The sequence below is a fragment of the Lynx canadensis genome, chromosome B3, assembly GCF_007474595.2.
Source record: "Lynx canadensis isolate LIC74 chromosome B3, mLynCan4.pri.v2, whole genome shotgun sequence".
Lineage (NCBI taxonomy): Eukaryota > Metazoa > Chordata > Mammalia > Carnivora > Felidae > Lynx > Lynx canadensis.
The window spans coordinates 114,566,247-114,593,990 of record NC_044308.2 but is presented as its reverse complement, the minus strand read 5'-3'; the positions used below and the strand labels follow the sequence as shown (position 1 = coordinate 114,593,990).

Here is a 27,744-nt window from a genome sequence, read left to right as displayed (position 1 = left end):
TTGCCAGGCGCTACCTCAGGGGCAGGGCACAAGGCTCATGAGCCTCCGTGTCTGGGAAAGTTCCCCCTCCCCCCGGACCTGGCTGTTGACCACATTGTTGCAAGTTCCTGTCTGTCTGTGAGGCTTGTCAGAAGAGCCAGGGTTCTTGGTAAAGCTGAAGGGAAGTGGGAGAAGTCCTAGAACAGAACCTAAACCTGCCGGCTCTGCGCCCGGCTCTCACTTCCCCCCTTCACTTCTCTGAACCAAATATTCCACGGCCCAGGCGATCTTCTCCCATACTTCCATCTGCAGGAGGAAGCCTCAGGGTGGAAGAGACCGCTTCCTGCTCCGGCTGGGCCCTTGATGAACTCTCGACTGGGGTTGCCAGCACTCCTCAATCCGGCAGAGTTACTTCTGTCCCCGGGCAGCTCCACCGTCCCCTGAGCAGTGATGTGTCTGATGAAATGCCCCTGATGCTGGGCTGGGAAGAGGAAGCTGGACTGTTCATGAAATGGCTTGACCTGAAGTAGGGAACGAGGCCTCAGTCCCTGGGAACTCTTAAGAGCCAGCTGAAGATTTCTCAGGTGGCTTCAAATGCCAACATGGGTGAATGCATGGGGGCACCTGGTGCTGTGCCCACACTAGTGACACACTTGGATGTTTGTGTCATTTTCAATATGGATGCGCAGAAGCTTCCTTTCTCCTGCAGCTGTGGCTCTCCCCTTGTTTCATTTTAACCTAGTGCTAGACGTATGGAGTCAGGTGCGCTTCGGTTGGGGATCATACCTGGAGGTCCACAGGTGTTTCTTGGGGAAAGACGAGATGGAGCTGCAATGGTGGCTTCTTCGAGCCACCCCAGCCTCCGTACCCACGTGTGGGACTCTCAGGCTGTCTTGGAGGTGCACCTAGAGCACGCTTGATGTCCCTAATGCTGAGTGTACTACTGCTGGCCCCTCCGACACAGTGGCAGACTGTTTTCCAATGTCCAGGGGCTGTGGATGATCAGAACTTTGGAGCCGTGGGATTCACCGGAGGGATTTCTCGGTGTTGGGGGCACCGAAGGGGGAAGCCACTGGAATGTCTCAGCTGCTGTTTAAGTTGGTTAGGTCAAGAGCTCCCTGTCAGGGCCTCATGGTACTCCAGCTTGTGGCCATGTGGACAGGCTGGGATTGATTTGTTCTGTCTGGTTTGTTAGACACTCTACCCTCTCTGTCTCTCCCTACCCAGAAACCACAATGAACTGTAAAGGCTGGTCCAATTAAGACTCTTGGTCGTTGGGAGGGCGAGAGGGACTCCTGAGGAGACAACAACATGTACTTAACTTTGCTCTGTGAAGGAGAGGTTCCTTTGCTCTGAGGAGGGGAGGTGGGCAACAGCAAAGGGTGTCCTGCCCACAGTGTATTAATTGAGCACCCGCTTCAGGTGACTACATCTTCCAGTTCTGGTTCCAGTGGGCATGTCCACTCTCTACCACCCAAGTGGAGAATTTCACTCCGATGCCATATTTACTAAAGGGTGGTCCACGGCCCACTGAGGCTTCGTGTATGAACTGTAGCCTCCTGAGCCTTGCCCAGACCTGCCGAACCAAATGCTCTGGGCTCAGAGCCCAGGAATCTGCATTTCTAGCAAGCCCCCTACTTAATTTTTAGAGAACATCTAGGAAGGCTTACGTGGAGAGTATCGTTGCTCTAGTCTGAGTGGTAGGAGTATCCCCAAAATGTGAACCAAGTGTCTCTTCTGGACCCTGAACCCATATTATTACTTAGAGGGAAAGTAAATAAGGAAAGGAAAGAAAATCTGTTCTTGCTTCCCTGACCGTAAATTGTTTTTGGCTTTGGAGCAAGAGGGCCAATAAGGCTGCTTTAAAGCAATATTGCAGTGCTAATGGTGGAGGCCATGCTTTTCTCACCCTGGGCATTCTGAGGGGCCACTTCTATCAGACAGGTGGCCCTCCCTGCTCACCCAGCACAAACATCTGTGTCCTTTAGTGACTGTCCAGCTCTGTTTGGTTTCCTGTGGAGACAGGGCTTTTCAGCGCCCCATATGCTGCCTCGCCCTGTCCCACCTTAGTGACCTCTGACCCTGTAGTCTCAGTTGAGGCTTTGGCTCAGTTGAGCCAAATTCTGACTGTGTACTGTTGTGTGGGTTCTAGCTTTCATCCAGACAGCGTGACAACAGGGGTTTGGGTTGGCTCTAGACTGTGGACGCCTCCTCATTGCCATGCTCCTGGGTCTTTTCAGTCCGGGGGTCTGCCAGCGGCAGTGTGTTTTGTTGGCATAGACTCCAACTGGCCCAGGGAGACAGGCCCAGGCAACAGGGAGCTGAGAAAGCACGTGAGACTCAGTTTAACAGGGCAGTTCCACATCCCTGGGTGTCATTTTGGGGGCTGTAAGTCAAGAACCACCCCCTCTGCCTCTCTGACTATCCGCAGTTTCTCAGGGGGGATGTGGTACCGTGGGAGGAGGGGCACAGTGTAGAAGGGAACCACGACTCTCAGAAGTTGAGGGGGGAGATTGAGTTTGGTAGAGCAGGCCTCAGGGGGCCACAGCATGCCTCTGACATCAGAAAGGACTAGGGTTACAAGGGTTGGTATAGAGAAGGTGGGCCTGAGAGCTAAGGTATAAGAAAAAGGACCCTCAGAGCACTTATTCTGGAGTCCCAGAGGTGATGAACTCTTCCAGGCAATACGTGTCACTGAGACACAGTTTTGCAAAGACAAAAAATACAATCAAGGCAAGGTTTTAGATGAACAGGTGGATGGACTCCTTTCTGAAGGCTCTAGGGATTGTTGCAACTTGTGGGTTAGCATCGTGGCTCATTTATGTAGCAAAAGCTGTGAAAATGTTCATATCCTTTGGCCTGGTAATTCCACTGCCCCCCCCCCCCGCCCCCTCCCCCGCTCCACTGGCCTCCAGGATTTTGTCTGAAGAAAACTGTCCAACTGAGACAGAAACGCCTAAGAATATGCTCTGTGCCATCTGGGGAAAAAAAAAAAGCTTCCGTGTCTAAGCAACATTAGGGGAGGAGTTTAACAAACCTTCCTGATACATGGTAGTGGTGGGACATTTTTTTTCAGCCTTTAGAGTGACATTTATACAGATTATACAGGAATAGAATATCCAATAGACTGTTGAATGTTAGAGTAACACTATATGCTATATGCATTTATAATCAGTTGCAACCATAAAAACCAGTGTAAACAGGTAATACGCAGAAACGAAAAAGACTATGTTGAGGTTGTAGGATGAACTACTTTTTAAGAAAAAATAGTATTCAATTTAATAGCAAGTCAGGGAATTTCTATCTGAAGCACCATCTCTCTCCAAATTTTATTTATTTATTTATGTATGTATGTATGTATGTATGTATTTATTTATTTATTGCTGTAACCTGTCCTTTGCTTGAGTAATGGCAGCTGCATGAGATTTAACCGTCTGTTCTGAGCACGCTCAGTGTGTTATGTGCTGCTAGGCGCTGTGGAGTGCATAGAAGGTGTAAGATGTGGTCCCCTGAGCTTAAGGGCAGGGGATGGATGTGTCCCCTTGCTGTAGAGACAGGATGTGCCTCTGTAGGGCCAACTGATTAGTGCTGGGTGCTGAGGCCTGGCCCTAGCTTAGGGGGCATGGGCAGGTGGGGGGGCAGTTAGGTGGATGGTGGATGGGATGGTCTGGGATTTTGGCTGGGGTTGGAAGGATCTGTAGGACCCAGGTGAGCTTTTAGGACAGGGGAGCGACCAGCCTGGCAGCCCAGCAGAGTCCAGGTCTCTTGAGGTGGGCTCTGTCCGCACCGGCACAGCCTTGAATGAGATCAGAGATAAATCAGATACCTGTTATTCATCCCATTTCTAGAGACTGCAAACTCGAGTCCTAGAAATGGACTCTTCCAGGAATCTCCAGAGTCCCCTAGGACAGGAGTGATGCTCCCTGTGAGCTGAGTGCCCCTGCATGTGCAAACCCTCTCTGTGCCGTCCCCAGGGGCAAATCCCCAGGCACGGGAACCACTCCTGGAAGGTACCTTTGGTACCTTCTGGGCCAGTGATAGAGGATCAGCATTTCTTCTCCAGTGACCTTTCCTTTTAAATCTGTCCCTGGCCTGCATGGGTGCCAGGCACTCCTGGGGGGCCGCCCCATCCACACTTGCCATTTGGGTACTTTGACATTTTGTTTAAGCGGGGATGTGATTGAGAATGTGTGAGGGTGAGAACCGGAGGTGCTGGCTCTTTAAGGCTCGGCCTTCAAGTGAATTTTGGCAGAGGAGACACTGAATGTTTAATTTTAGGGCCAGGAGGGGGTGGGGGAAAGTCCCTACCACATCTGGTTTGTGTTAAGCCCTTCCCTTCAGAAAAGGGCTGTGTTTATGGTTCAAATCCGGCAGAGATGGGGCGGGAGGGGCGCCACTTTCCCCTACTAGGCAGTGCGGCACTGAGAATGCACGAAGCTTCCTTCTGGTCTTCTGACCCCGTCCCGAGCTAAACAGTTCCAACTCTGAGAAAGCCGAGACACCCATTTGATCCTAAAGTTACAGCAGACGTTTGCCTTCAGACGGCCTCTGGCAGCTGGGCTTTGCAGGGCTGAGCCTCTGTCCCTGGTGCCGCATGACTCTCCGGAGCTGGCCGACCATCAGCTCTGCTTGTCTGGAGTCCACAGGGCCCAGATCGTCGGGGTCAGTGGTGCTGCTGGGATCCCGGGATCCCAGAGACGCCCAGGCTGTCTGATCTGGAAGGTCGTGCAGAGACCAGTCCCAGGCCTCTCTTGACAGATCAGGAAACTGAGTCCCAGCGGGCTGAAGAAGCTAGTCCAAGGTCACGCAGCAAATTGGCAGCCGGTGCGGGATTCAAACCACGCTTTCCCTGGCTCTCAGTTTGGTTTGGTGCACTTCTCAGGGCCACGCTTTCCCTGGCTCTCAGTTTGGTTTGGTGCACTTCTCAGGGCCACGCTTTCCCTGGCTCTCAGTTTGGTTTGGTGCACTTCTCAGGCCCCCGTATGGCTTCCCCTTCTGCCTACTGTTCGGATGACTGTTCCAGGCTCTGCTTCCTCAGAGGGCTGGCCTTGGGTCCAGGGGGTGGGGTGGACACAGTCACGAGGCTGTGAGTGCCTCGAAGGCTGGGCTGTTCGCCACTGTTTCCCAGTGCTGGCTCGGCCCCTGGCCCAGGGTGAGAGCTCAAAAAATATGAAATGAATGGCAGGGCGGTGTGGTCTGAGGGTGGGGGTGCTGGTGCTCCGGTTAGAAGCGCTGCGTCCAGGAGGGAGACCAGGCATGGGTCCCTGGAGGAGACTCTCCTTGCTCCAAGGCCATGTCTTGTCTTCCCCAGCCCTTTCCTGGTTCGGGGACATCACCAAGCTCAGATGGAAGCCTTCAGTTTCAGAGCTGAAAGGAAGGAGCCACTGAAAACAAGCATTCCATCCGTTTCAAGTTACAGATGAGGAAACTGAGGCAAGGCCACATGGCCAGTCAGTGGGAACATCAGGACTGGAGCCTGAGTCTGCATCCCTCCTGGTGTCTTCATGGCAAGATTGAGGGTAGAAATTGGAAAGGCCCCTCTTGTCCTTTGTGCCTCCCCCATCCTGCGCCTTCCTCCATCAGGTGGACATTTCTCCATCTCCCTCTTTGCTGCAGCTTCCTGCCCCCCTGCGGTGGAGGATGGGAGGTGATTTCACCAGAGTCCCGTGGGGGAGAAGGCCAGGCATGTAGGGACTGGGCTCAGTCATTCCCTTGTGCCTTCCTCGAAGGGGAAATAGGGCAGGGTGGCTCATTTCCTTCCAAAGCCAGAGTCACCTTGGAGTCAGAGCCTAGGGAGGGGCACACCAGAACCCATCGTCTCTGGCCCTGGGGGCATTTCCCTACTCCTGTTTTCATGAAGTGGGGAGGGCTGGGGAGGCCCCGTGCGTCATTGCTGGCCCCCACCCCAAGTCCTCCTTCACTGCTTTCAAGGGGGGTGATGCTCATCCCTGTCCGGCCCGGCAGGCTGTCGCTGGTGGCAGAGAGGAGTCAGGTGACGGCATTGCCTGCAACATTGTGTAGAGTGGGCAGTTCTCAGACACCGAAATGGGTCACGATTCGAAACGGTTTTGTTGAGAAGTCTCCAGGGTCTCTTTTGGTTTTATTAGGAAAGTGTAACATGTTCATGGTAAAAACAAACAACCCAAAAAATGCTTCCCCACAGGTAATAGGGTTATTTTCCGATGCCCACATGCAAGTTTATGTTTAACTTGCATCTCTCTATATTTATATTTATATTTGTATTTATATTTATATTTATATTTATATTTATATTTATATTTATATTTATATTTAGAGAGAGAGAGAGAGAGAGAGAGAGGGAGAGGTAGTTTGTGGTAAAATATATATAACGTGAAATTTATCATTTTTGCCATTTTTAAGTATGCAGGTCAGTGACATTAAGCGCATTCCCACTGTTGTGCAGCCATCACCACCGTCCGTCTCCAGAACTCTTGGCATCTGGCCAAACTGAAACTCTGTAATCATTAAACACTCACTCCCCATCCCTTCCTCCCCCAGCCCCGACAACCAGCATCTACCGTCTTTGAGAATTTGACGGCTTTAGGTACTTCATCAAAGGGGAGTCAGACAGTATTTGTCCTTTTGTGTCTGGCTCATTCTCTTAGCATAATGTCCTCAAGGTTCATCCATGTGATAGCATGTGTCAGAATTCCCTTCCTTTTTATGGCCGACTAATATTCCATTGTGTGTATACACCACGTTTTGTTTATCCCCTCTTATTTATTTATTTATTTAGAGGGTGTGAGCGGGGGAGGGGCAGGAAGCGAGGAAGACAGGGAATCCCAAGCAGGCTCCATATGGTCAGCGCACAGAGCCAGATGTGGGGCTCAAACTCATGACACCCTAAGATCATATAACCTGAGCCAAAAATTGAGTCGGACGCTTAACTGACTGAGCCATCCAGGCGCCCAGCTGTTCGCTTATTTTTGAGAGAGAGCAAGTGAGCAAGGGAGGGGCAGAGAGAAGGGGGACAGAAGATCTGAAGTGGGCTCTGCCCGACGGCAGCGAACCTGCCGGACCCTCGGGGAGCCCGAGCCCCTCACTTCTGTGCCAGGCATTCTGGCTCAGAACTCTCCCCCAGTTAAGTTGCTGTGTGACTGTGCCCTAGGTGGGTCCCCCTACCTTCCTAGTTTGCAGACTCCAGGATCCCTGTCTCCTTCCTATTTGGGGACAGGAAATAGCAGCCTCCACGTCCAGGCAGTGGAGCCCCCCTTTCTCCTGCAGGATAGAGTGGTGGGGACCAGCCACGCACGGGTCACGTCCAGGCTCGGAGGCGGGGAGGGGGGCAGTCCTGCCTGCAGCTGTCTCCTTTCTAACCCCTCCTCCCCTGCCCCCCTTCCCCGCAGCAGAGTCCATCTTGTGGGGGCCACAGGGTGTTGAGCAGACTCAGCTTCGGTGTTGGCACTTCTGGGGTGAAGAGAAGCCCTCTGCCGTCTTAGTCTTGTGACCTTGAGCAGGTCCTTACTCTGAGCCTTGGCTTCTTTTTCAATCTATCCTGTAGGGTCATTGCCAGGACTAAATGGGATGAGGGATGTAAACCACCCAGGTTAGTGTCCTGTGCCTGGTGGGCTCCCCGAGTGTGGGCAGGGTGGTGATTTTATGTGTGCACAAAGCCAAGGAAGGCTTTCCGCAAACTCCTCTTGTCCTTCTCTACACGGGAGGGGAGGTGATAGAGACTTCCTCCATGTTTCTCCAGCCGAGAGTTGCCCAAACTTGCTCGATTATAGGATTCACTTGGAGTGCTTGTTACTTGTTAAAATTCTGATTCATGGGTCCCACCCAGAACTTGGGAACCAGAGTGCCCGTTGTTGGGGTGGAATCTGCATTTTCAGCATGTTTTATAATTAGGTCAATTTGGGAAATTCACATTTGCTGCTCTCAGAGTCCTCTCCCAGTGGTGGTATCATCTGATTTGACAAGAGCCCATTAGGGCAGCTGGGAGGCAGGTATGGCCCCACATAAAGTGGGAGACTTTGAAGTGAGAGTGTGAGGCTTAAGGGGCAGACCCGAGGCCCTGCGCTCCCTTGTGGTGGAACAGAATTAGAACTCAGATCTTCCAGTGCCTGTGTCCATTGTGTCTGCAAACATTCTACTAAGGCATGGAAAAGGTGGGGGATGAAGAGAGGTGGGGTGACAGGAAGGAGGTGAGTAATATGCCCCAGTGGTGGCAGAGGGGGAACAGGGGCATCCTTCTGCCCCTCGAGGGAGGCCTGCAGAGACCAGCCATGGTGCACAGGTGGTGGGGTGGGGGGGCACCCACCAGGACGCTTCCCCAGATGTGCCTTCTGAAAGCCAGGGCCCACGTGAGCAGGGTGAGCCATGGGCTTTGTCCCAGGGCCACTGGGATCCACAGATAGAAGGAGGGTGGGGAGGCGGCACGGGCCAGGTGGACTGGGCTCAAACACCTTCTCAGGGACATTGGGGGAATCCTGGAACTCCTGAGGGTAGGTAGTGACCATTTCTCCTGCCCTTCCCCCATTACGGTTCTGTCCAGAAAGACTTCTAGAAGCACAGGCAGGGCCGGCCCCCTGGCTCAGATGGTGGAAGCAAAGTGTGCAGGAAGTGAGGAGTGGTATTGCCAGGGTCAGCCAGCCACTCAAGGTACAAGGGCTACACGGCCTCTCCTGCTTCCTTATTCCCCAGGCTGGCTTGGTCCGTTAAAGGAAGACCAGTTTAGGTCCTTGGCGTTCCCCCCAGTTTCCAGTTTCCTCTTTAGAGGCTCTTAATGATTTCAGCCTGATTTTCTCTGGGTTTTGATGGAGAGGCTTCCAGGGGAGAGGGAGGCCCTGGACTTGTTCCCTTCAGGCTGTTCTAAGGCCAAGGTTGTCCGTCCTGACCACATAGTAAGATCACCTCTAGCTGGGAGCTTCAGGCACTGCCTGTGCTGGGCCCACTCCAGGAGGGTGATCTGCCTGGGTTGGGGTGAGGTGGGCTGGGGGTGGGGGGCAGTGAGAGGGGAGGAGCCTCACTCTGGGCTTGTGCACGTGGCCTGTTGCTGGGCTGGCAGGGGAGTCGAGGGAGCGGAGGTCCAGGCTGACTGAGCTTGTGGTTAGAAGCAGGGGCTCTGCAGCCTGAATTCTGGCTCCTCTGTGTACTGTTCGATGTGACCTTGAATGACTTTGTGAGCTTTCTCATTTGTAAAATGGGATTAATGATGCTACCTACCTCATAGGGAGGTTGGGAGGATTGAATTGTGCTGCTACTGACAGAGCCCTCGACAGTGGGCTTGGGAGGGCGTTCTGCTCTCTCAGATCCTTCCATTCTGACCTTCAACTTAGACTGTCCGGCTGAGGGCTGTGGACCCTCTTTTGTAGCCGTGGTGAGCGGCTTGCGGTGTCTGGGTGGGCAGGGGAGTGTGGTGGAGAGCTGGGCTTTAGTGGATGACATCTTCGCCCATCCATCCATCCTTCCATCCATCCATGCATCTTTTGGCTCAGGTGCGAAATCTGGCGGTGAGGTCCCTAACCCTCAAGTGTACTTGTCCGCCTGCTTCTCTGTCTTCACCCTCCCCACGCCCCACCCCAAGTCACCTTTATCTCTTGCCTGGACATTCGTATGGTCTCCTGATTGGTGTGTGCTGACATTCTTGTCCGCCTCTGATCTGTTGTTCACGCCAAAACTAGGAGTCTCTTTCCAAGGTGCGGGCGTAGTATTTGTAAACCAACACCTGATTCCTGGACCCACCTCATTCTCACCCCCGACCCTTGGCTGAAATCAAACAGGGCTCTCCAGTGGCTTCCATTGTTCTCAGGAGAAACCGTCGTAACATCATGCATGAGTGTCAGGCCCCTGCGGCCTGCTGACCACCAGCCTCTGGCCTTCCTCTCCCCTCCTCCTGCACCAGCCCCATGGCCATTTTCTAGTGGTTTGAGCCGGTGTCGTCCCTGAGGACTTTGCCCTTTGATTTCCTCTGCTTGGGCGGCATCACCCTCCTGACCATGCCCGACCCCACACATGTGCGTAGGGACACCATATGTCTTGGTTTGCACCTGTTACCCTGATGTAATTATTAACAGCCCCTCCTTTTGTTTTTAAGTGCCCTGGTTTGGATGATAAATTATATGATCTCTCTTCACATTTACAGTCTTTTCATCTAATTAAAATTCCTCGGCTTTAAAAATTCACTGACTTCCGGGGCGCCTGGGTGGCGCAGTCGGTTAAGCGTCCGACTTCAGCCAGGTCACGATCTCGCGGTCCGTGAGTTTGAGTCCCGCGTCAGGCTCTGGGCTGATGGCTCAGAGCCTGGAGCCTGTTTCCGATTCTGTGTCTCCCTCTCTCTCTGCCCCTCCCCCGTTCATGCTCTGTCTCTCTCTGTCCCAAAAATAAATAAAAAGCGTTGGAAAAAAAAAATTAAAAAAAAAAAATTCACTGACTTCCTCAGGGCAGCAGTTGGGTGTGGGTACACACACCTGCTCACACACACATACGCACGACCGGGTTAGGGCCCTGTTTTAGCCTTACACCTTCTGAAACTTTTCCCGTATGCCTTTAAACTCAGTTTGCAAATATACAGTCATTGATACGAGGTTGTTTTTTTTTTTTTAATGTTTATTTTTGAGAGAGAGAGAGAGTGCACGAGCTGGGGAGGGGCAGAGAAAGAGGGAGTTAGAATCTGAAGCAGGTTCCAAGCTCTGAGCTGTCAGCACAGAGCCCGACCCGGGGCTTGAACTTGTGAACTGTGAGATTATGACCTGAGCCAAAGTCAGATGCTTAACCAACTGAGCCACCCAGGCGCCCCCATTGATACGACTTTTTGATTAGCATTTGGCATCCCCGGCAGACTAAAGCCTCCTTGAATTAGGAGCTCATCGTGTGACCCCCATGCGAATCTGGCTCCCGGCTCACAGGCCAGGGGATCCTAGAGCCTGCGCGAGTCAGGAGCACCCACAGTGGACCGCTGTAGGGGAGGCTGCTGACATCAGGCCAGTCCAAGCCCCAACAAGCCAGTTGCCCACACTCTGGCATACACACCCCCGCCTTGGCTGTCCTTTTAATTATATTCCTGGTCTCTCTCAATGGGCTTTGTGTTCAGAAAGCCAAAAGAGACAGGAGTTCAAACCTCTTTCCACCTCCCTAAAACTGAGACTTAGAAGAAAAACTTGCCCAGCCCATTCTGCATCCCTTGGGAGCCACCAGGTCCAGGACCTTCTCTCTGGCTGGATGAGCACTGGGGGGGGGTGGAGGTGGTGATTCTTAGCCTGGTGTCCTGGGCTGCCCTTTAGCTACCTCCCTGATCCAGGCCCAGGGACTGCCTAAGGACAGCTGCACAGGTCCCCGAGTGGCACTGAGCAGACCCGGGACTGGTGCAGGATGGTGGGCAAAGCTGGGTGGTGGGGGCAGGTGGTGCTGTCAGATCCCTCATTACTTGCCACTCTGAAGGTAGAAGGCTTGCCTGGAAGCCTCAGCACCAGCATAGTGGACAGGGCTCAGGCTTGGGTGTCCTATAGACCCCGGTTCAAATATCAGTTCTGCCTCTGCCTAGCTGTGTCTCAGGGAAGGTTGTGTAACCCCTCTGACCGTCAGTCTCCTCTAGCATAGGATTGTTGAGCAGATTTGCTGAGGTGGTAAATGCCTCTCTGAGTGATAATAATAGCCACATCTTTGATCTCCTTCCCTCTCTCCTCCCCTCTGGACCAGAGGTCCACTTTGCTTCATGGCCCCCATCGTGAGGGCTGGACACTGTTTTTCTCTGGACCGAGGTTTGGGGGCAGCTGTGGTGCCCACTGGCTGTCCCTGCTCCCTGCAGCTTTTTTCTCCCATTGCACAGTTTCTGAGGGTAAGTCCTATGCTGGGGGACAGAGGGTTGTGGATCTCACAGCTTCAAGGAAGGCTCTGAATACATTCACTCAGAAGCCCCCGTGTCCTGCCCTGTCCCAGCAGAGTTGGAGGGTCCTGGTCAGATCTACCTGCAGCGGCCCTTTCTCACCCTTCTGGAAATGTGGACTTCTCTGCAGACACATTCCTGTTCCCCAGCCTCCTGCTTCCTGCTTCCTGCTGCTGAACCCCTGGCTGCCCTGTCCCTCGAGCCGGGCTGGCCACGCTGACTTGTTGGCTGGCTACCTGGCCAACAGGCCTGCTGTGCTGGCTGCCGGTTCCCACACTTCTGACGGGTCTAGTGGACAGGCTGCGGGGACAGTGACGGCAGTAGGCCACACAGTCTGGGCCTGGGTGGGGTTTTCCTTGGCTCACGTGTTGTCTTTGGCCCCTTAATAAAGGGGTTTTGGGATTTCTGTGTTGCTTTATGATGTGCTGATCTGTGTTTGGGTTTGGGGAGAAGAAACTATTTTCTTGGACTTCAAGTAAAGAGAACGGACTTAATTAGGCCCTCGGCTGATGGCCCACTGTCATTGCAGGTCTGTGCAAGGTCACATGAGTCACATTTTTACCCCACGGTCTTCCTACAATGAACACGGAAATCATCCCCGACCCCTCCCCTGCCAGCACAGCTAATGGAATGATGAACATTCTCCTACATACCCAGCATTCCCCACAGGAGGATTTCTTGGAGGGGGACAGATTTCCTGGCAGGAATTGTGGGTAGTGGGGTAGGTGCACATCCTATTTCACAATACAGTGCTGGACTGAGCTCTAGAATGGCTGCAGTGTGCCCTCCAGCAGGGCGTGAGGGCTCCTGGGTCCCTCCACCCCAGTGACATCCTAACTGCTTACCAGTCTGTTCAGTGTAGAGAGATAAATTATTGTTTTATATGCAACTCAGGAGGAACTCAAAGTGCCACGCCTCTTGTTCCCTTCCTCCATTCAGTGCTTCAGGAACCAGAAACTTCCTCTTAGGCAGAGGGTAATTGCTGTCATGGATGAGAATTATGGAGGTCTTCTGTCACAGGGAGTGGCAGGGTATAGACACGGTCTGTTGATGCCTCTTAGGAAGTCTGTGCTCCACCCCGCCTGCCAGGCCACCAGTCACTGGGGTGATTCCTTGTGGCTTGTCACACTTCCATACTTGTGGGGCTCTGAGCTTGTGCCCCCAACCCTGCTTTCTTCTCGGGGTGTCTCTGCCTTCCTGAGGGCTCTGGATTCCCCCGGAGCTTTGAGCTTTCCCTTGGGAGGCCATGTTTCTACCTGTGTTTGGTGTGAGGTCCTGTGGCTGCTGGGTGGCAGGTCCTGAGGAGGGAGGTGGGTAACACTGTGGCATTGGCTTAAGTCTGGGGTCCTATTGGTCATGTGCCCTTGACTGGGTCAAGGAGTCTGGGGCCGGGAGGAGCTGGGGCACAGTGCCTGCTAGATCCTGCTGGCCCAGACTCAGGAACACTCCAGGCACCGAGGTGACCTTTTGGCCAGCTGACCATTTCGAAGACAGTTTGCTTCCTTCCTCTTGCAGGACCATTTCTGCTGAGCGTGCTTTCACAGATCGAGGCTCTGAGATATGAAGTCGAGGGGTCACCCCTCAGCTACGCAGAGGAGTCCAGTTAGGGTCCACTCAGTCAGACCACAGATCCCCATATTTTCTGAATGCCAGGCTGGGCCAAATCCTTTGTCATCCGGGAAGTTTTCTGTGGAACCGAGTGGCCCATAGTTGTCAACATCTGAGCCAGAAAAACCAAATGACCTCACTTTTGGGTGGCTTTTCCTTCTTTGGGAAAGGAATGCGTGGGCTACTTCTGTGAGCTATGGCCTGCCGAGGCCTGTGCGTTATCAGACCTGCAAGGGCTCCAGACGTTGGACTCCAGACATGGGGGAGGTGTTACAGGCGGGACCAAGCCCAGGGGCAGCGGTGGGGGCAGGTTAGGTTGTTCTCACGGTGGCCTCCAGAGCACGGTGTCGCCCTGCTGTGGACTGGTGTGAAGTGTGGCCCGAAGGAGGAGATGCCCCGGGCTGTGACCTGCCCTTCAGAGTAGTTCCTCCTTGGGGAGGCTTGGTCAAGGCCAGTGGTACGTCAGGCTCACAGTTCAGGCCTGGCTCAAGTGCTCCATGTGGCCAAAGATGAGAACAGCCCCTCTCACCTTGGAATCTTCATCCTCGCTTGCTTTTGGGCCACTGTCAGTAGCTGGGTAGTCCCATCAGTGACCTCAGTGCCTGGAGAGGGGGATGGTCCAGGGCCTGCCTTTTTGGCTGGTTTCTTGCCAGTGGGACTAATGGGTAAAGAACAACAACAACATCTTGGTAAAAGGCTTAGTGGGGTCTGGATATTTTATTTTATTTTATTTTATTTTATTTTATTTTATTTTTTATTTTTTTATTTTTTTATTTTATTTTATTTATAACTTTTTTGAGATATAATTTACATACGGTTCACCCATTTGGAGAGTATGGTTGAATGGTTGTTAGCATATTCATAGCTTTGCAACCAGCACCACTGTTCGTTTGAGAACATTTTCATCACCTCAAAAAGAGACCCCGTGCCCCTTAGCTGCACCCCCTTTCTCCCCTGCTTCCAGCCCTAAGCAACCAGTACTCTGCTTTCTGTGGATTTCAACATTTAGTGAGCACTTCATCTGTGTCCAGCACCGGGCTAAGACCATTGCAGTAGCTCACACAACACTCCCTCACAACAACCAAGTAGAAGAGACACTCAGATGTGTCTTTATCTTACTGATGTGGAAACTGAGACTCAGTGAATCCGGCTTACAAAGGCCATAGTTGACAGAGCCTGCTGATGGCTAGATGGTCGTCGTTTGGTCTCTGGAAGAAGCCAGGCCAGGCTGTGGAGGTGGTAGATTGGCGGGGGCAGCCGACTCTTACTGGCTACGAGCTAAGAGGACGGTCCTTGCTGCTTCACTGAGATCATGTGCCACCTGACTTTTTTTTTTTTTTTTTTGAAATGTTTATTCATTTTTGAGAGAGACAGAACACAAGTGGGGGAGGGGCAGAGAGAGACGGAGACACAGAATTTGAAACAGGCTTCAGGCTCTGGGCTGTCAGCACAGAGCCCAATGCGGGGCTCAAACCCACGAACCGCCAGATCATGACCTGAGCCGAAGTCGGACACTTAACCTACCGAGCCACCCAGGTGCCCCACCACCTGACTTTTAAAACGGCTCCAGATTATCTCAGGAGCCTGCAGGTTCCATCCACACTGGCGGAAAGGTGCTGAGCTATCCAGGCCACGATCTACTTTCTGGGGTCCTTGTCAGGAAGGGGGTGCCTGGGCTCTCTAACCAGGGCGTGTTCATTAGGTCAAACCACTTTGCAGGATGAGCCATGTGGCCCCCTTACTCCGTGGTGACCCTTTTGTCTCCGGACCTGGGCTGCAGGTGGACATAAACCAGGAAACAGATAGGTTCCTGCTCCCCTCTCTAGTCTCCCCACTCCGGCTGGGAGGCTGGTCTCGAGGTTTCCCCGTCAGTGGTGAAATAAATAACAGGACCTCTTTCCTTCGGCCTGTGGAGCTCTGTGAATGATTAACCTTGATTAAACAGAAAGGGATGGGAAGTGAGAGCCGTGTGACCGCGGACATTTCTGGGCTCTGGCTCTGTTCTGTTTTGCTTCCATTGCCCTCATTTTGACAACAATCTGCAAAGTAGGGATATTATGTGTCCCCATTTGTCAGGTGAAGCGACTGAGGCCTCGACAGGTTAATTAAAGTCACGTTGCCAGCGAGTGACAGAGGCCAGCTGGATGAAGATTTTTTTTTAATTGTATTTAAATCCAAGTTAGTTAACATATAGGGTAAAAATGGTTTCAGGAGTAGAATTTAGTGATTCATCACTTGCATTTAACACCCAGTGCCCATCCTAACAAGTGCCCTCTTTAATGCCCATCCCCCATCTAGCCCATTCCCTACCCCCTACGCCCCAGCAACCCTCAGTTTGTTCTCTGTATTTAAGAGTTTCTTATGGTTTGCCTCTAGATTAAACATTTTTTTAAGTGCCTGCTGTGAACACAGCACCAGGATGTCTTTAATTGAGCATGTGAGATATAATTTGGTCCTTTCTGATGCTGGGCTGTGTAGGTCTTGTTATTCCCATTTTACAGGTGGGCATCTTGAGGCTGAGACTGAGAATCCTGTCCAAAGAGAGCTAGTGAGAGGTGAACCAGCTCCGCCCAGTTCCAAAGTCTAGCTAGCTCCCTTGGATGTCCCCGCCGCTCTGAGTTTCCAGGACCCCAGCACTTACATGACCTGGGGTGGGGGGTGGGGGGGCCAAGCTATTAAAGGTACCCTTTCCAAACAGAGGAAACTGCCTGGTGGTTCTCAACTTCGTCAGCAACCACTCCCAGGTGGGGAGAAAGTAAATAGATCTGGGTGGAGATGTTCTTGAAGACTCTGCTTTTCATCTTTGAGCGAGCCAGCTGACAGCTTGCTTTGAAAGGCTGGCAGCGTGCCCTTGATCAGTTAACCAGATACTCCTGTTTATGTTACCAGAACAGTGGGCATCTGAGATCACTTCCGGGCAGCTTTTCGCCTAGAAACACCGACCAGTGCCCACGCCCTGGCGCACTGGCAGCGTGTGGGGACCAGAGGGTCTCCAGGGTGGCCCGAGGGAGAGAAGGTACCCTGGCTGTGCCGGCAGCTGCTGCAGAGAACTGAGCCCTGTGCACGCGTGCTGGCCTGGCCCTTTCAGGGGGGCCCTGGCCTGACGCTCTCCCACTGCGGCCAGCGGCGGCAGAGGAGGGGTGGACCCTGGCTGGCATCTGGGCACCTGCGGGGCGGGGGGGTGGGGGTCTCGGGGTTGAAGACCTGACGTTTTACTTAGAGCCTAGATCAGGTTCCTGGTTGTTCTACTGCAGGGAGGGGGATGGAGAAGGAGAAGCCATGTTCCGTCTTTAAGACGCTTAGATCCTAGATGGGGGGTTTTCTGGGGCCACTTGGCCAGGGGCGTTTTGCCCTTCATCTTCCTCCACAGTTAACGGGTACTGACTATCGGGGTGGATGGTTTATCCTCGTCTTCGCCCCTGACGATGACTTTCTTGGTAATAGTGGACCCTGATGAAGCACTTGAAAGTTTTTCACATCCCTTTCTCTATGTAATATTTGATTGTCTTGCTCATTCTTTTAAGTAGATGGGATACTCTTTTCCTTTTTTTTTTTTATCTTTTTTATTGTTCTTTTTCGTTTTGGAAATTTCTGTGTTTCCCTCCCCCCCGCCCCCCCCGATAATACATGAGCACTGATCCCTCTCCCCGACAAAAAAAAAAAAAAAATTCCCAGAGAAATGGGAAGTTCCCTATATCCTACCCCAGAGGTCTGACTTAGATAAATGTACATGTTTTCAGGCAGACTTTTTTTTTTTAATTTTTTTTTTTTTAACGTTTATTTATTTTTGAGACAGAGAGAGACACAGAGCATGAACGGGGGAGGGTCAGAGAGAGGGAGACACAGAATCCAAAACAGGCTCCAGGCTCCGAGCTGTCAGCACAGAGCCCGACGCGGGGCTCGAACTCACGGACTGAGAGATCATGACCTGAGCCGAAGTCGGCCGCTTAACCGACTGAGCCACCCAGGCGCCCCGCAGCCAGACTTTTTAAAAAAAAATTTTTTTTTTTTTTTTTTTTTTTTTAGCATTTATTTATTTTTGAGAGACAGAGAGAGATAGAGCATGAGCAGGGGAGGGGCAGAGAGAGAGGGAGACACAGAATCCGAAGCAGGCTCCAGGCCCTGAGCTGTCAGCACGGAGCCTGACGCAGGGCTGGAACTCACAAACTGTTAAGATCATGACCTGAATTGAAGTCGGATGCTCAACCGGCTGAGCCACCCAGGCGCCACCTCCCCTAGGCACACTTTTCTAATATTTGCAGAGCTCTTTTTTTTTTTTTTAAATAGGTAATGACTGTGTATGGTATAAAATTCAAAAGAAACAAAAGGGTATTCTGTGAAAAGCAAATGTCCTTCCCTCCTCAGCCAGGAGGCCCCAGATCCCTTCCCTGGAGGGAGCCACTGTTGCAGGTCCTTGTGTGTCCTTCCAGGGATACTCTGGCATAAAGCCTTTGTGGATGATCCTGTAAACTACTGACAGTATCTGCTTGTGAGGGTAGGAGCTCGCGGTCTTGAGACGGAAACACCGATCATACTTTGAGTCCTTTGAGATGAGACTATCCCTATGGAATTTATTGGCCTCTTTTGATAAGCAGTGGAGCCCGCCCATCAGAATCAGCCCTACACAGGAACAAAAGATTGTCCCTGGTGCTCTATTTGGCTGTGCTGTCTTTTATTGTTTAATTGAAGTCTAGTTGACACACAGCATTCCATTAGTTTCAGGTGTCAAATAGCGATTCTTGATAATTCTATACATTATGCTGTCTATACATCACAGTGTAGCTCCCATTTGTGCTGCTTTTATTTTTTTATTTTTATTTTTACATTAAAAAAATTTTTTTTAACGTTTATTTATTTTTGAGACAGAGAGAGACAGAGCATGAATGGGGGAGGGGCAGAGAGAGAGGGAGACACAGAATCTGAAACAGGCTCCAGGCTCTGAGCTGTCCGCACAGAGCCCGACGTGGGGCTGGAACTCACGGACCGCGAGATCATGACCTGATCCGAAGTCGGCCGCTTAACCGACTGAGCCACCCATGCGCCCCTATTTTTATTTTTAATTTTTAAAAATGTTTATATATATAGAGAGAGAGAGAGAACGAGAGACAGAGCACAAGCTGGGGAGGGACAGAGAGAGAGAGAGACAGAGACAGAATCCAAAACAGGCTCCAGGCTCTGAGCTGTCAGCACAGAGCCCGACGCAGGGCTCGAACTCACAAGCCGTGAGATCATGACCTGAGCTGAAGTCGGACGCTTAACTGACCAAGCCACCCAGGTGCCCCTGTGCTTCTGTCTTTTAATTAGGCATGTTATGCTGGGGAAAGTTGCTGGATTCCAGCCTGCAAGGTGTGAGGGACTTATTTGGGGTCACATAAAGGGGTGGAGGTGACTTATCCGGGATGGCACGCACACCTGGCTGACCAGGTTTCCTGACCCCTGTCCTCTGAACAATAGCTCCCCCAGAATGATCCCAGGAGAGGAGGAGGATGTGCCTGGGAGAGGCGTGGTCAGCACGTGAGCCTGGGCCCTGGTGGCTCAGTGAGGCGGTGCTGCTCTCCCCCCACCGCCGCCACGCCAGCCTTATTTGGCTGCAGGTGGGTTATCTTGTTTACTCTGTTGCGCCACCAGTAGAAAAGGCACCTTTGTCAACGGAGGCTTCTCTGGTGAGGTCAGCCAAGAGTGGACGGCCTGGATTGTGCACAGAGGTGAGTAAACATCAGAAAGGAAAGTGCTAGCAGGGGGAAGCAGATCGTTAACAACCAGCGACGTTTGCGGACGCCTGGACAAGGGAAGCAGACAAAGTCACGGACATTAGTTACTTGAGTGCCAGCACTGTGCACGTTCGGATGTGTTTTGTTTCAGGTGCTTTTCCTGCTTGTGTGATCCCTCACGTAGTTTCAAACCCGCAGCACACACAGTTCTGTATCCCGCTTTTTGTTAATTATATCTAAGGTTTTTGGTTTTTTTTTTCCCATAATAGTCTATGATTTCAGAACCCCTCATTTTGGCTGTATAGTGTTCCACTGAGTGGATGAATCATAATGTACTTTACTGATACTTTATTAATATAATTTGGGGCCATTTCTGATCTCTTCCTCTCCAGTAATGCTGGCAAAAACATTTTCACACGCGTGGTCTTTTCTGTCTTCAGTGTCATTTGCCCAGAATAGTGCCTCCGCCCTGGGCATGAGCCCATTGTAGTTCTTTCCCCGGGGGTTGTACCCAGTCGGCCCACTGTGACGTGTTGAGGCCTCGTCACTGTACCCGCCCTGCGGTGGGAATTAGCAGAAACTGATTTTTGCAAATGTAGTAAATGAACATTGGTTCCTTTGTTTCAGTTCACAAAGTGTGGCGGTGTGCGTGGCACATCTAATTGTCATCCCTAGTGACAGGGATCAGTCCTTGATCAGGCCCAAATGAGGGGAGCCCCTGCTACCTCTGACAGGAAGTCCCGTCAGCCTCTACTGCCAGATCCCTAGATGGCTGGTGTCAGCTGTGGTGTGAGAAGGGGACTGTGCTAAGAAGCACTGCTGTGTTCTTATGGTCAACACACTGGATGTTCCTGCGTGTGCTGCTTCTATTGTTAGGAGACTTACAGAGATTTCATGGTTTCCCACTGTGGAGCCAGAGTCCCTGAGTCTTTTCTTTTTCTTTTTTTTTTTTATCAAAAAAAATTTTTTAATGTTTATTTTTGAGAAAGAGAGACAGAGCACCAGCAGGGGAGGAGCAGAGAGAGAGGGAGACACAGAATCCCAAGCAGACTCCAGGCTCTGAGCTGTCAGCACAGAGCCCGATGCAGGGCTCAAACCCACGGACCGCAAGATCATGACCTGAGCCTTTTAAAAGGCCCTCCCCCCCCCGCCTTTTAAAAAAACATTTTATTTTTAAGTAATCTCTACATCCAACATGGGTCTTGAACTCACAACCCCAGGGTCAAGAGTCGCATGCTCTGTCGACTAAGCCAGCCAGATGCCGTGGGACCCTATGAGTCTGAATTCAGACTTATCCTGGTGACAGCTTTTTGGGGGCTTGTGGGATGTCTTATTTTTAAATGGTATGAGCATTTAAAAACTAGGGGATTCATATAAAAGGGCCGGATTTCTAGCTCCCCTTCATTGGAGAGCTGGCAACCGAGGGCCCATGTTCCCATGTGAAATGGGGCAGAGGCTGCTCCTGTCCCCTCGTCACCCCCACTCTCATACTGAAGCTGGGTTCCAGTTGTCACCTGCCGTCTTGTACCCTGGCAACCTCTTGTCTGTGCCCGTGTTGCTGTCCCCAAGAGGGCCAGTGTTTTTTGTTTTTGTTTTTTTTTTTTTGTTTTTTTTTTCAACGTTTATTTATTTTTGGGACAGAGAGAGACAGAGCATGAACGGGGGAGGGGCAGAGAGAGAGGGAGACACAGAATCGGAAACAGGCTCCAGGCTCTGAGCCATCAGCCCAGAGCCCGACGCGGGGCTCGAACTCACGGACCGCGAGATCGTGACCTGGCTGAAGTCGGACGCTTAGCCGACTGCGCCACCCAGGTGCCCCAAGAGGGCCAGTGTTTTAAGAAAGATGCGTGAGGGGCGCCTGGGTGGCGCAGTCGGTTAAGCGTCCGACTTCAGCCAGGTCACGATCTCGCGGTCCGTGGGTTCGAGCCCCGCGTCGGGCTCTGGGCTGATGGCTCAGAGCCTGGAGCCTGTTTCCGATTCTGTGTCTCCCTCTCTCTCTGCCCCTCCCCCGTTCATGCTCTGTCTCTCTCTGTCCCCAAAATAAATAAACATTGAAAAAAAAAAAAAAAAAAAAAGCAAAGTATATTCAAAAAAAGAAAGATGCGTGAGCATACATGGCGGTGAGGACTAGCCGGTCCTACTTTTCTTACATTTGGCCCTTTTGCTCATGCATTCAACCTCCTTGAGCCTTAGTTTCCTCATCTGTAAAATGGCAAAGAATAACAGGACCTGCTTCACAGTGTTGCTGTGAAGATACAGGATTTGAAGGGGGTACAATACCCAGAAGTAAGTGCTTAGGCGACGTTAGCTGCTAATCTTATTATTTAGGGCATATGTTTGTCTCCTGTAGGTTCTCAGCTAGGGGTGAGTTTTGGTTGTCACAACTTGACATGGGGAGATGTTGCTGGAGTCTCACAGGAGGGGCTAGGGATGTTGCTGAACATCCTGTGATGCATAGAACAGGTCCCCCACCCCTAACAAAGAAGTCACCAGCCCCAAATGTCAATAGTACGGAGGCTGAGAAGCCCTGTTTAGACATTTAAGTGTGACTCTTGGTAACTGAGCTCCTTAAACATATCTCTAAGGGAACAAGGACTGCCTTGGTCTCTCAAAGAATCAGAATTATAAGGGACCTTACTTAGTACGGCCTCCAGGGGTACTTGGATCCTTTCCTAGCACCCTCACCAAGCACATACCTTTGGCAGATAGCACACTGTACATCCAACATTAGGTCTGTTTATTACATTGAACTCCAGCCTTCCCGGAAGCTTCCTGTCCTCCACCTAGTAACGGTGGCCACCATTCATTGAACCTGATGTGTGCGTGGTTGTCCTCCACCTAGTAACGGTGGCCACCATTCATTGAACCTGATGTGTGCGTGGTTGTACTTAGCAGTTGCCATGTGTTGCTGTATTGATCCTCACCATCCTTCAAGGTGGGTTCTCTTCTTATACCCATTTTACAGATGTGGAGATTGAGGGTGGGAGAAGTGACGTCCCTTGTTCAGGATCACTCAGGGGCAGAGCTGGGACTAGATGCAGGTCAGGCTTGCTCTTTGCTTCTGCCTTGTCCCGCCTGGGGCTGCACCCAGCAAGCTGATTTGCTCATCCACAGGAAGATCTTTCAGCTATTTGGGGTGGCCTCTGAGCCCTCTCTTCTGTCCTCCTGGTCAAAGAGCCCCAGTTCCCAGAGTTCCCTGCAAAGACGTGTTTCTGATCCGCTCACCATCCAGAACGCTCTCCCATGTCTTGGTGGTCACCTGCCTGTGTTGTGGCTCTGCTCCCCTCACCTCTCTCCACCACACTGCCCCCGGCCCCCGGAGAGGCTGCCCACCCCACGCCAGCTCTGTTGACGTTTCGTCAGCTCAGACTCTGTGCCAGTGCTGACCAGAGTCATCCAGATCCTGTCTAGTTGGTATTTTCACTTCATAGTGACCCATTTTCAATGATACTCCACAAGATTCAGCCCATCTGTACCTGAATCTGAAATCTACGATGTCCTGGTGGAACAGAAAGTGTGTGGGGTGGGGAGTCAGGAGGCTGGCTGGTTTGTGAACACACCCAACTTTGTGGCCTGGGAAAAGCCACTCGCCTTCTCTGGTCGTGTGTCCTCCATTGTGAAGTGAGGCTTTGACTTGGGTGATGTTAGCGTCTTTCCCAGCTCTAACATTCTTTGGTGAAATATGTTGGGCAGCAGGAGCTTGCAATAACTCTAATTAGTGTGGTAGCAGTAATGATAGGTAATTATTAAGCAGTCACTCTCTTCCAGGCTCTTTTCAGTGTTTTGAACAGATCGTCTTACTGGCCCCTCCAACCCCATGCTCTTATTACCCCCATCATATTACCCCCCATTCTACAGATGAGTGCCTTGAGGCAGAGCCCTGTTGTGTCACTGGCCCAAGGTGCCCACCTGACCAGAAGTGGTTGCATTGTCTTCTTTAGAATGAACCCTTCCAGGCTCTTAGATGCTCACTCTGTAGAGTGACCTTCCTGTGCTTCAGCATCTCGTGTTTTGCACTCCCTTCTCCCACCAAGATCAAGGCTATGAACGCCGCTGGACTTTAAAGGTTCAGCCTCCAAGTCATGCCTATGGGGTAATCCAGATGCGATACGGGTAGATAATTCAAGGTCAATGAGAGGTTGAACAGGGTCCAGGTTCTCCGCTAGCCCCCCTCTCTCTGTCCAGCGCCCTCAGAACTTGCCGCAGGGCTGGAGGAGGGTGAAATGGGAAAGGGAACCTGTGAGCACTTCCAGCATGGTGCCCCAAGCATGTTTCCCGAGCCCATTTCTGCAACTGCATGCATCCACAGAAAGCCCACTGGTTCCCTCTATCTCTTTAGGCTGTGAGCTAAAGATGGACCCAGTGATGATGCAGTTGGAGCAAGGGGAAGGTCCAATGGGGCCTGGCCTGGCGGGGACTAAGGCAATAAAATGGCCCTCTGCCCTTCGTTTGAATGAGACTGGACCATAGCCCTGCTGGGATAGCACTGCTCCCCGCACTGGGGGTCAAGGGGCCCTGGGTCTCTAGCCATGGACTTCCATTGTGGCTGCTGGTTTTTCCTCCTTGCTGGACCCCTGGGGCACTGCTAAGGGGCAGGTGTCCTCCTCGGTCATAATGTTGGAGCTTGAGCATCAAGACCAAGGTCTGTTCATGCGTCTTCACCAGCAATTGAGACACCTCCACCCTTCGTGTTTCTTGTGGAAATTACTTGAGCTCTGGGCTTGGAAACCACAGTTTAATAAATCCTTTACTAAGGAGCTCCTGAAGCACTGCCCTGGCCAGGGAAGCGTGAATCTTCAGTGTCTCAGACACAACAGGTGGGGCCATACGCTGGAGGAAAGAATATCACTGCGTGGTGTGCCTGGATGCCCACGTTGCTGGTGCTGTACTTCCCCCCCCCCCACCCCGCGCTCCCCCCCACACACTCTTTACCCTATTAGTCTCTCCTCTGTCGAGGAGTCACAAGGCCACTGTCAAAGTCACATGCTTTCTGCACCCCACACAATGGTAGTCCTTTCCCGTAACACATCCGCGTTCTCAGACACACTAAGTGTCTTCTTGGGAACCCAGGGCCGCACTTTTGGGGTGGGCCCCAGGTGCAGGCTGGGGACACAGAGTGATGGGTCCACTGGGAGGTTTCAGGGGAGCTACCCTTTCTCCTCCTTTGCCATGGATTGTGCACTTTTCTAAGTGACAGGCACTTTCTAAGTGTTTTCTAGTGAATCCTCCTGACTTAAAGCATGCCGTCACTGTCTCTCTTTTACTGTTCAGGAAACTAAAGTTTAGGGAGGGTAGTCTGAAGGTCACGCAGCTTGGAGAGAGTAGATCTAACCACTGAATCCAGATCTGGTATATCTCGAAGGCACGTTCTCGGTCACCAAGTTACCTCCGCCATTTCCTACGTAAGCCTGAGTAGCGTGATGGGTGCTGCTTGTTGGTGGAACTGTCTTATTTGGGAGGTGCTCAGACGCCCCTTCAAGGCATCATCAGTGGGGCCCGGGATGCAAGACTGAGGGTTTTAGCGAAGCGCAGTCCCGGAGGCCTCAGAAGCAGGGTTTTGTGTGGGAGACGTGAGCAAACACAGGTGCATTTCTGTCTCCCAGGGCTCTGAGCCTGGCTTCCCCAGGAAATGGGGCTGGCTGCTTTCAACAGCATTTTCCTCTTGCAAAAGCAGTGTCTTTTTTCAAAACCAGCCTCTTCCTCTCATCCCCAACCCCTCTCCACAACTGGGTGATAAACCGTGAGATTTCACAAGCCCCAGCTGTGCTGGTGATTCCCACCAGGACTCTGGCCGCATTAGGACTGAAACTGTCCCCTGCTTGGGGGGGTGGGAGGGGTGTGGATCCACTTACCCTCCGGTCTGTAGAAAACTCCAGGCAGTGGCAGAGTGTGGGCCTGGAAGGGAGATGAGAACAAGGCGCTGTGGAAATCCAAGATGGTGGTAAATGAAGAAAGACTCCCCCCCCCCCCCCCCCCACTAACTACACAGTGTGGTGACATCCGGGCAGTAGTATATGGACAGGTGCAGCTGGGGGAGAATATGGAACCACAAAATAAATTATCTTCAAGATAAAAAATTTCTCTAACACTCTAATATTTTTTACAACAACCAAAATAGTCTTAACAAAATGAAGATAAAGGCTAAGTGCCCTCTCATTTCCTGCCAGGTTGTAGCACCAACACAAAGGAAGGGCACCCAGTAAATATTCCTTCTTGCCCTTTCCTCTGAGCTGTCGTCTCACACTTCCGGAGGGTCCCTGAGGGCACTGTGTGGCCCCCCTGCTCTGATACCATCCGGCATCACCCACAGGCGCAGTGGGATCATCTAGGCCCCCTCACTTCACATCAGCTTCTCACTGGCTCCTTCCCCAGTTGCCCAATTTTCCACTAGAATGTCCGTTGTACAGGGCAGGGGTTTTTGCTCTTTTGGTCACTGCTGTGTCCCTGACTCTGTGCCTGGGACTCTGGGGAGAGCATTGAGTCCACACCTTCAGGAGCTCCCATTCTGTCAGGTGGCCAGGCAAGGAACATGCAGTGGGATATGGGCAAGGATGGAGTGGGTGTGGGGTGCTTTGGGCTCTGTGCCCCAACCCAGATGTGGCAGTTGGCTGTCAGGAAGGCTTCCCGGAGGAGGTGATATCTTAGCCTGATCTTGGGAGATGAGCATGAGCTAGCCAAGCGTGACCTAGAGGATATTCCAGGCTGAGGATTCGTCTATGCCCCCTGCCCACCCTTAGCCTATGCGCCAACCTTCACAAAGCTTTTGGAGAGCACATACGCGCCTCTTCTCTCTCACGGGAGCAGACTGGCCTACAGAGTGGAGGTGTGTTTGCAGGGACAGAGAAGTAGCCCATGTTGGTAAATTCCTAGTGAGGCATTGTTTAAAGGTAAGGTCAGAACTGGGGGTGTCATAATACTGCCTCTTCTCCCCACCTACGTGAACGGTTATCCCTTCTTCCTGCTCACAGGCTCTGTAATTCTTCCTTATAAACCTAAGCAACCATTTCTTTTCCCCTGATGGTCACCGGTGTGGCGATCTTCCCTTCTGCCAGTTCATTGCCACTTAACTGTTCCTCCGGGGCAAGAGGAAGTGGTGGGGGAGAGGGGGTCATGAGTCTGGTGACCTTGCTGAGGAGGAGGGTAGTTCTGGGGCAGCTGCTGCTGCTGAGTAACACACTGCTCACTGTTGCAACTTCGCAGGGCAGGTGGGAAGAATGCTGACTGGCCCTGCTGTGGGGGGCTGGACGTTGGCTCTTGAGCCCCCATGTAGTTGAGTGCCGTTTGGTTGATGCATAGAAGTGTGGCGTTGCCAAAAGTGGATTGGATCTGAAGCAAGAGAGTTCCTCTCTCTGTTTCCCGTGGAATGTGGCAGCTGGGGAGAGACCCCTGCCCAGATTTTAGGCGGGCGTGGGAAATTGAAGCACGTGCTTTTTTTTTTTTCTCTGCTTGTTGAGTCACCCTGTTCCTTGTTTGAGCCACAAGGTGGTGCTGTTGGCACAGGACTGCTTGGTTGCTACAGAAGAGGCTTCAGTGTTGCTGCTCTGTCCCCACCGGCTAGAAAATTACAATATAGACGGTCTTTCATTTTCTCTCCTTAGATTCCCTTCCTGGAATTCTTCCTCACGCTCTTGCAGCTTGAGGTGGCTCCACATCCCTACCCCAAACATACACACACGCGGGCATCGGAATGCTCACCGTTTTCTCCTTTATCCTGATCCCGGGCCTCTGAACTCTGATCCCGACAAGACTTACTAAGTCTTTCCCTTGTCCCTGCCAAGTGGACAAGGATTTAACGAACTGTTTTGCCCTAATTAATTAGTGAGGCTTAATGTGTTACCTCTGGGGTAATCTGCCTTGTAACTGTGAAGATCGAAACTAAGCCTTATACCCCAAGAGATAAGTTGCTGGCCCTTCTGCTGTGGACGGGGTGGTGTTTTTGGAAGAAGGTTGGTTGGGGAGGCGTTAAAGGACGTGTTACTTTGTCCATCCCACTGGTGCCAACACAGCAGCTGGAAAGGGCATGAGGCACGTGGGTCCTGGGGACCCCCGGAGGCCCCTGTGAGGGCTTCAGAGACCATGGGACCTGTGGGGAGCCTGACCGCCTGCTCGTCTTTCCTTTGCCCAGACGTTCACGGCATGGTGCAACTCCCACCTTCGCAAGGCGGGGACGCAGATCGAGAACATCGAGGAGGACTTCCGGGACGGACTAAAGCTCATGCTGCTGCTGGAGGTCATCTCAGGTGAGGTGGGCCGCCCTGGCCAAGACGGGGTGCTGCCTGCTGGGCTCGGCCGCTTTGGGAGCATTGTCTGCCACCTGCTTCTGCTGTGCCTTTGGTCGTGGTGAGCTGTGGGTCTCTTGAAAGAAGTCAGGGGCGACCTGTGTGAATTAAGACGAGGAGACCGGGTTTGCTTCCGGCTCTGCTGCGGCCAGCCGTCCATGTGTCCTTGGACATGTCACTGCCTTTCTGCCTTAGCACCCTCATTTGCAAAACGAGGGAGTATGGAGGGTGGTCTTGGAGGTCCCTTCCCCTCCAGAGTGCTTGGACTTTGGGGTCATTATATAACCATCTCCAAACCTCAGCTCCACTAGAACCCATCTGC

At 52.1% G+C, this 27,744-nt stretch overlaps 1 protein-coding gene and 1 long non-coding RNA gene across 9 annotated transcripts in view; one reads left to right on the top strand and one right to left on the bottom strand.

The window, feature by feature from the left end:
• ACTN1 (actinin alpha 1) overlaps nucleotides 1-27,744 on the top strand; it is a 96,759-nt gene that overhangs the window by 24,167 nt on the left and 44,848 nt on the right. For 4 of the 8 annotated variants that reach the window (XM_030319400.1, XM_030319397.2, XM_030319401.1 and 1 more), the window contains exon 2: nucleotides 27,269-27,383. In XM_030319400.1, coding sequence (XP_030175260.1) covers nucleotides 27,269-27,383 — 115 coding nt within the window. Of the gene's footprint in view, nucleotides 1-18,903; nucleotides 19,138-27,148; nucleotides 27,173-27,268; nucleotides 27,384-27,744 lie in introns of those variants that run through there. The other 4 variants (XM_030319396.1, XM_030319395.1, XM_030319394.1 and 1 more) reach the window with 3 other exon arrangements.
• LOC115516612 lies at nucleotides 21,864-22,926 on the bottom strand. The gene is made up of 2 exons (XR_003969605.1): nucleotides 22,011-22,926; nucleotides 21,864-21,955 (listed from the first exon to the last, which is right to left on the bottom strand). It is a non-coding gene; the product is annotated as an uncharacterized LOC115516612 (long non-coding RNA).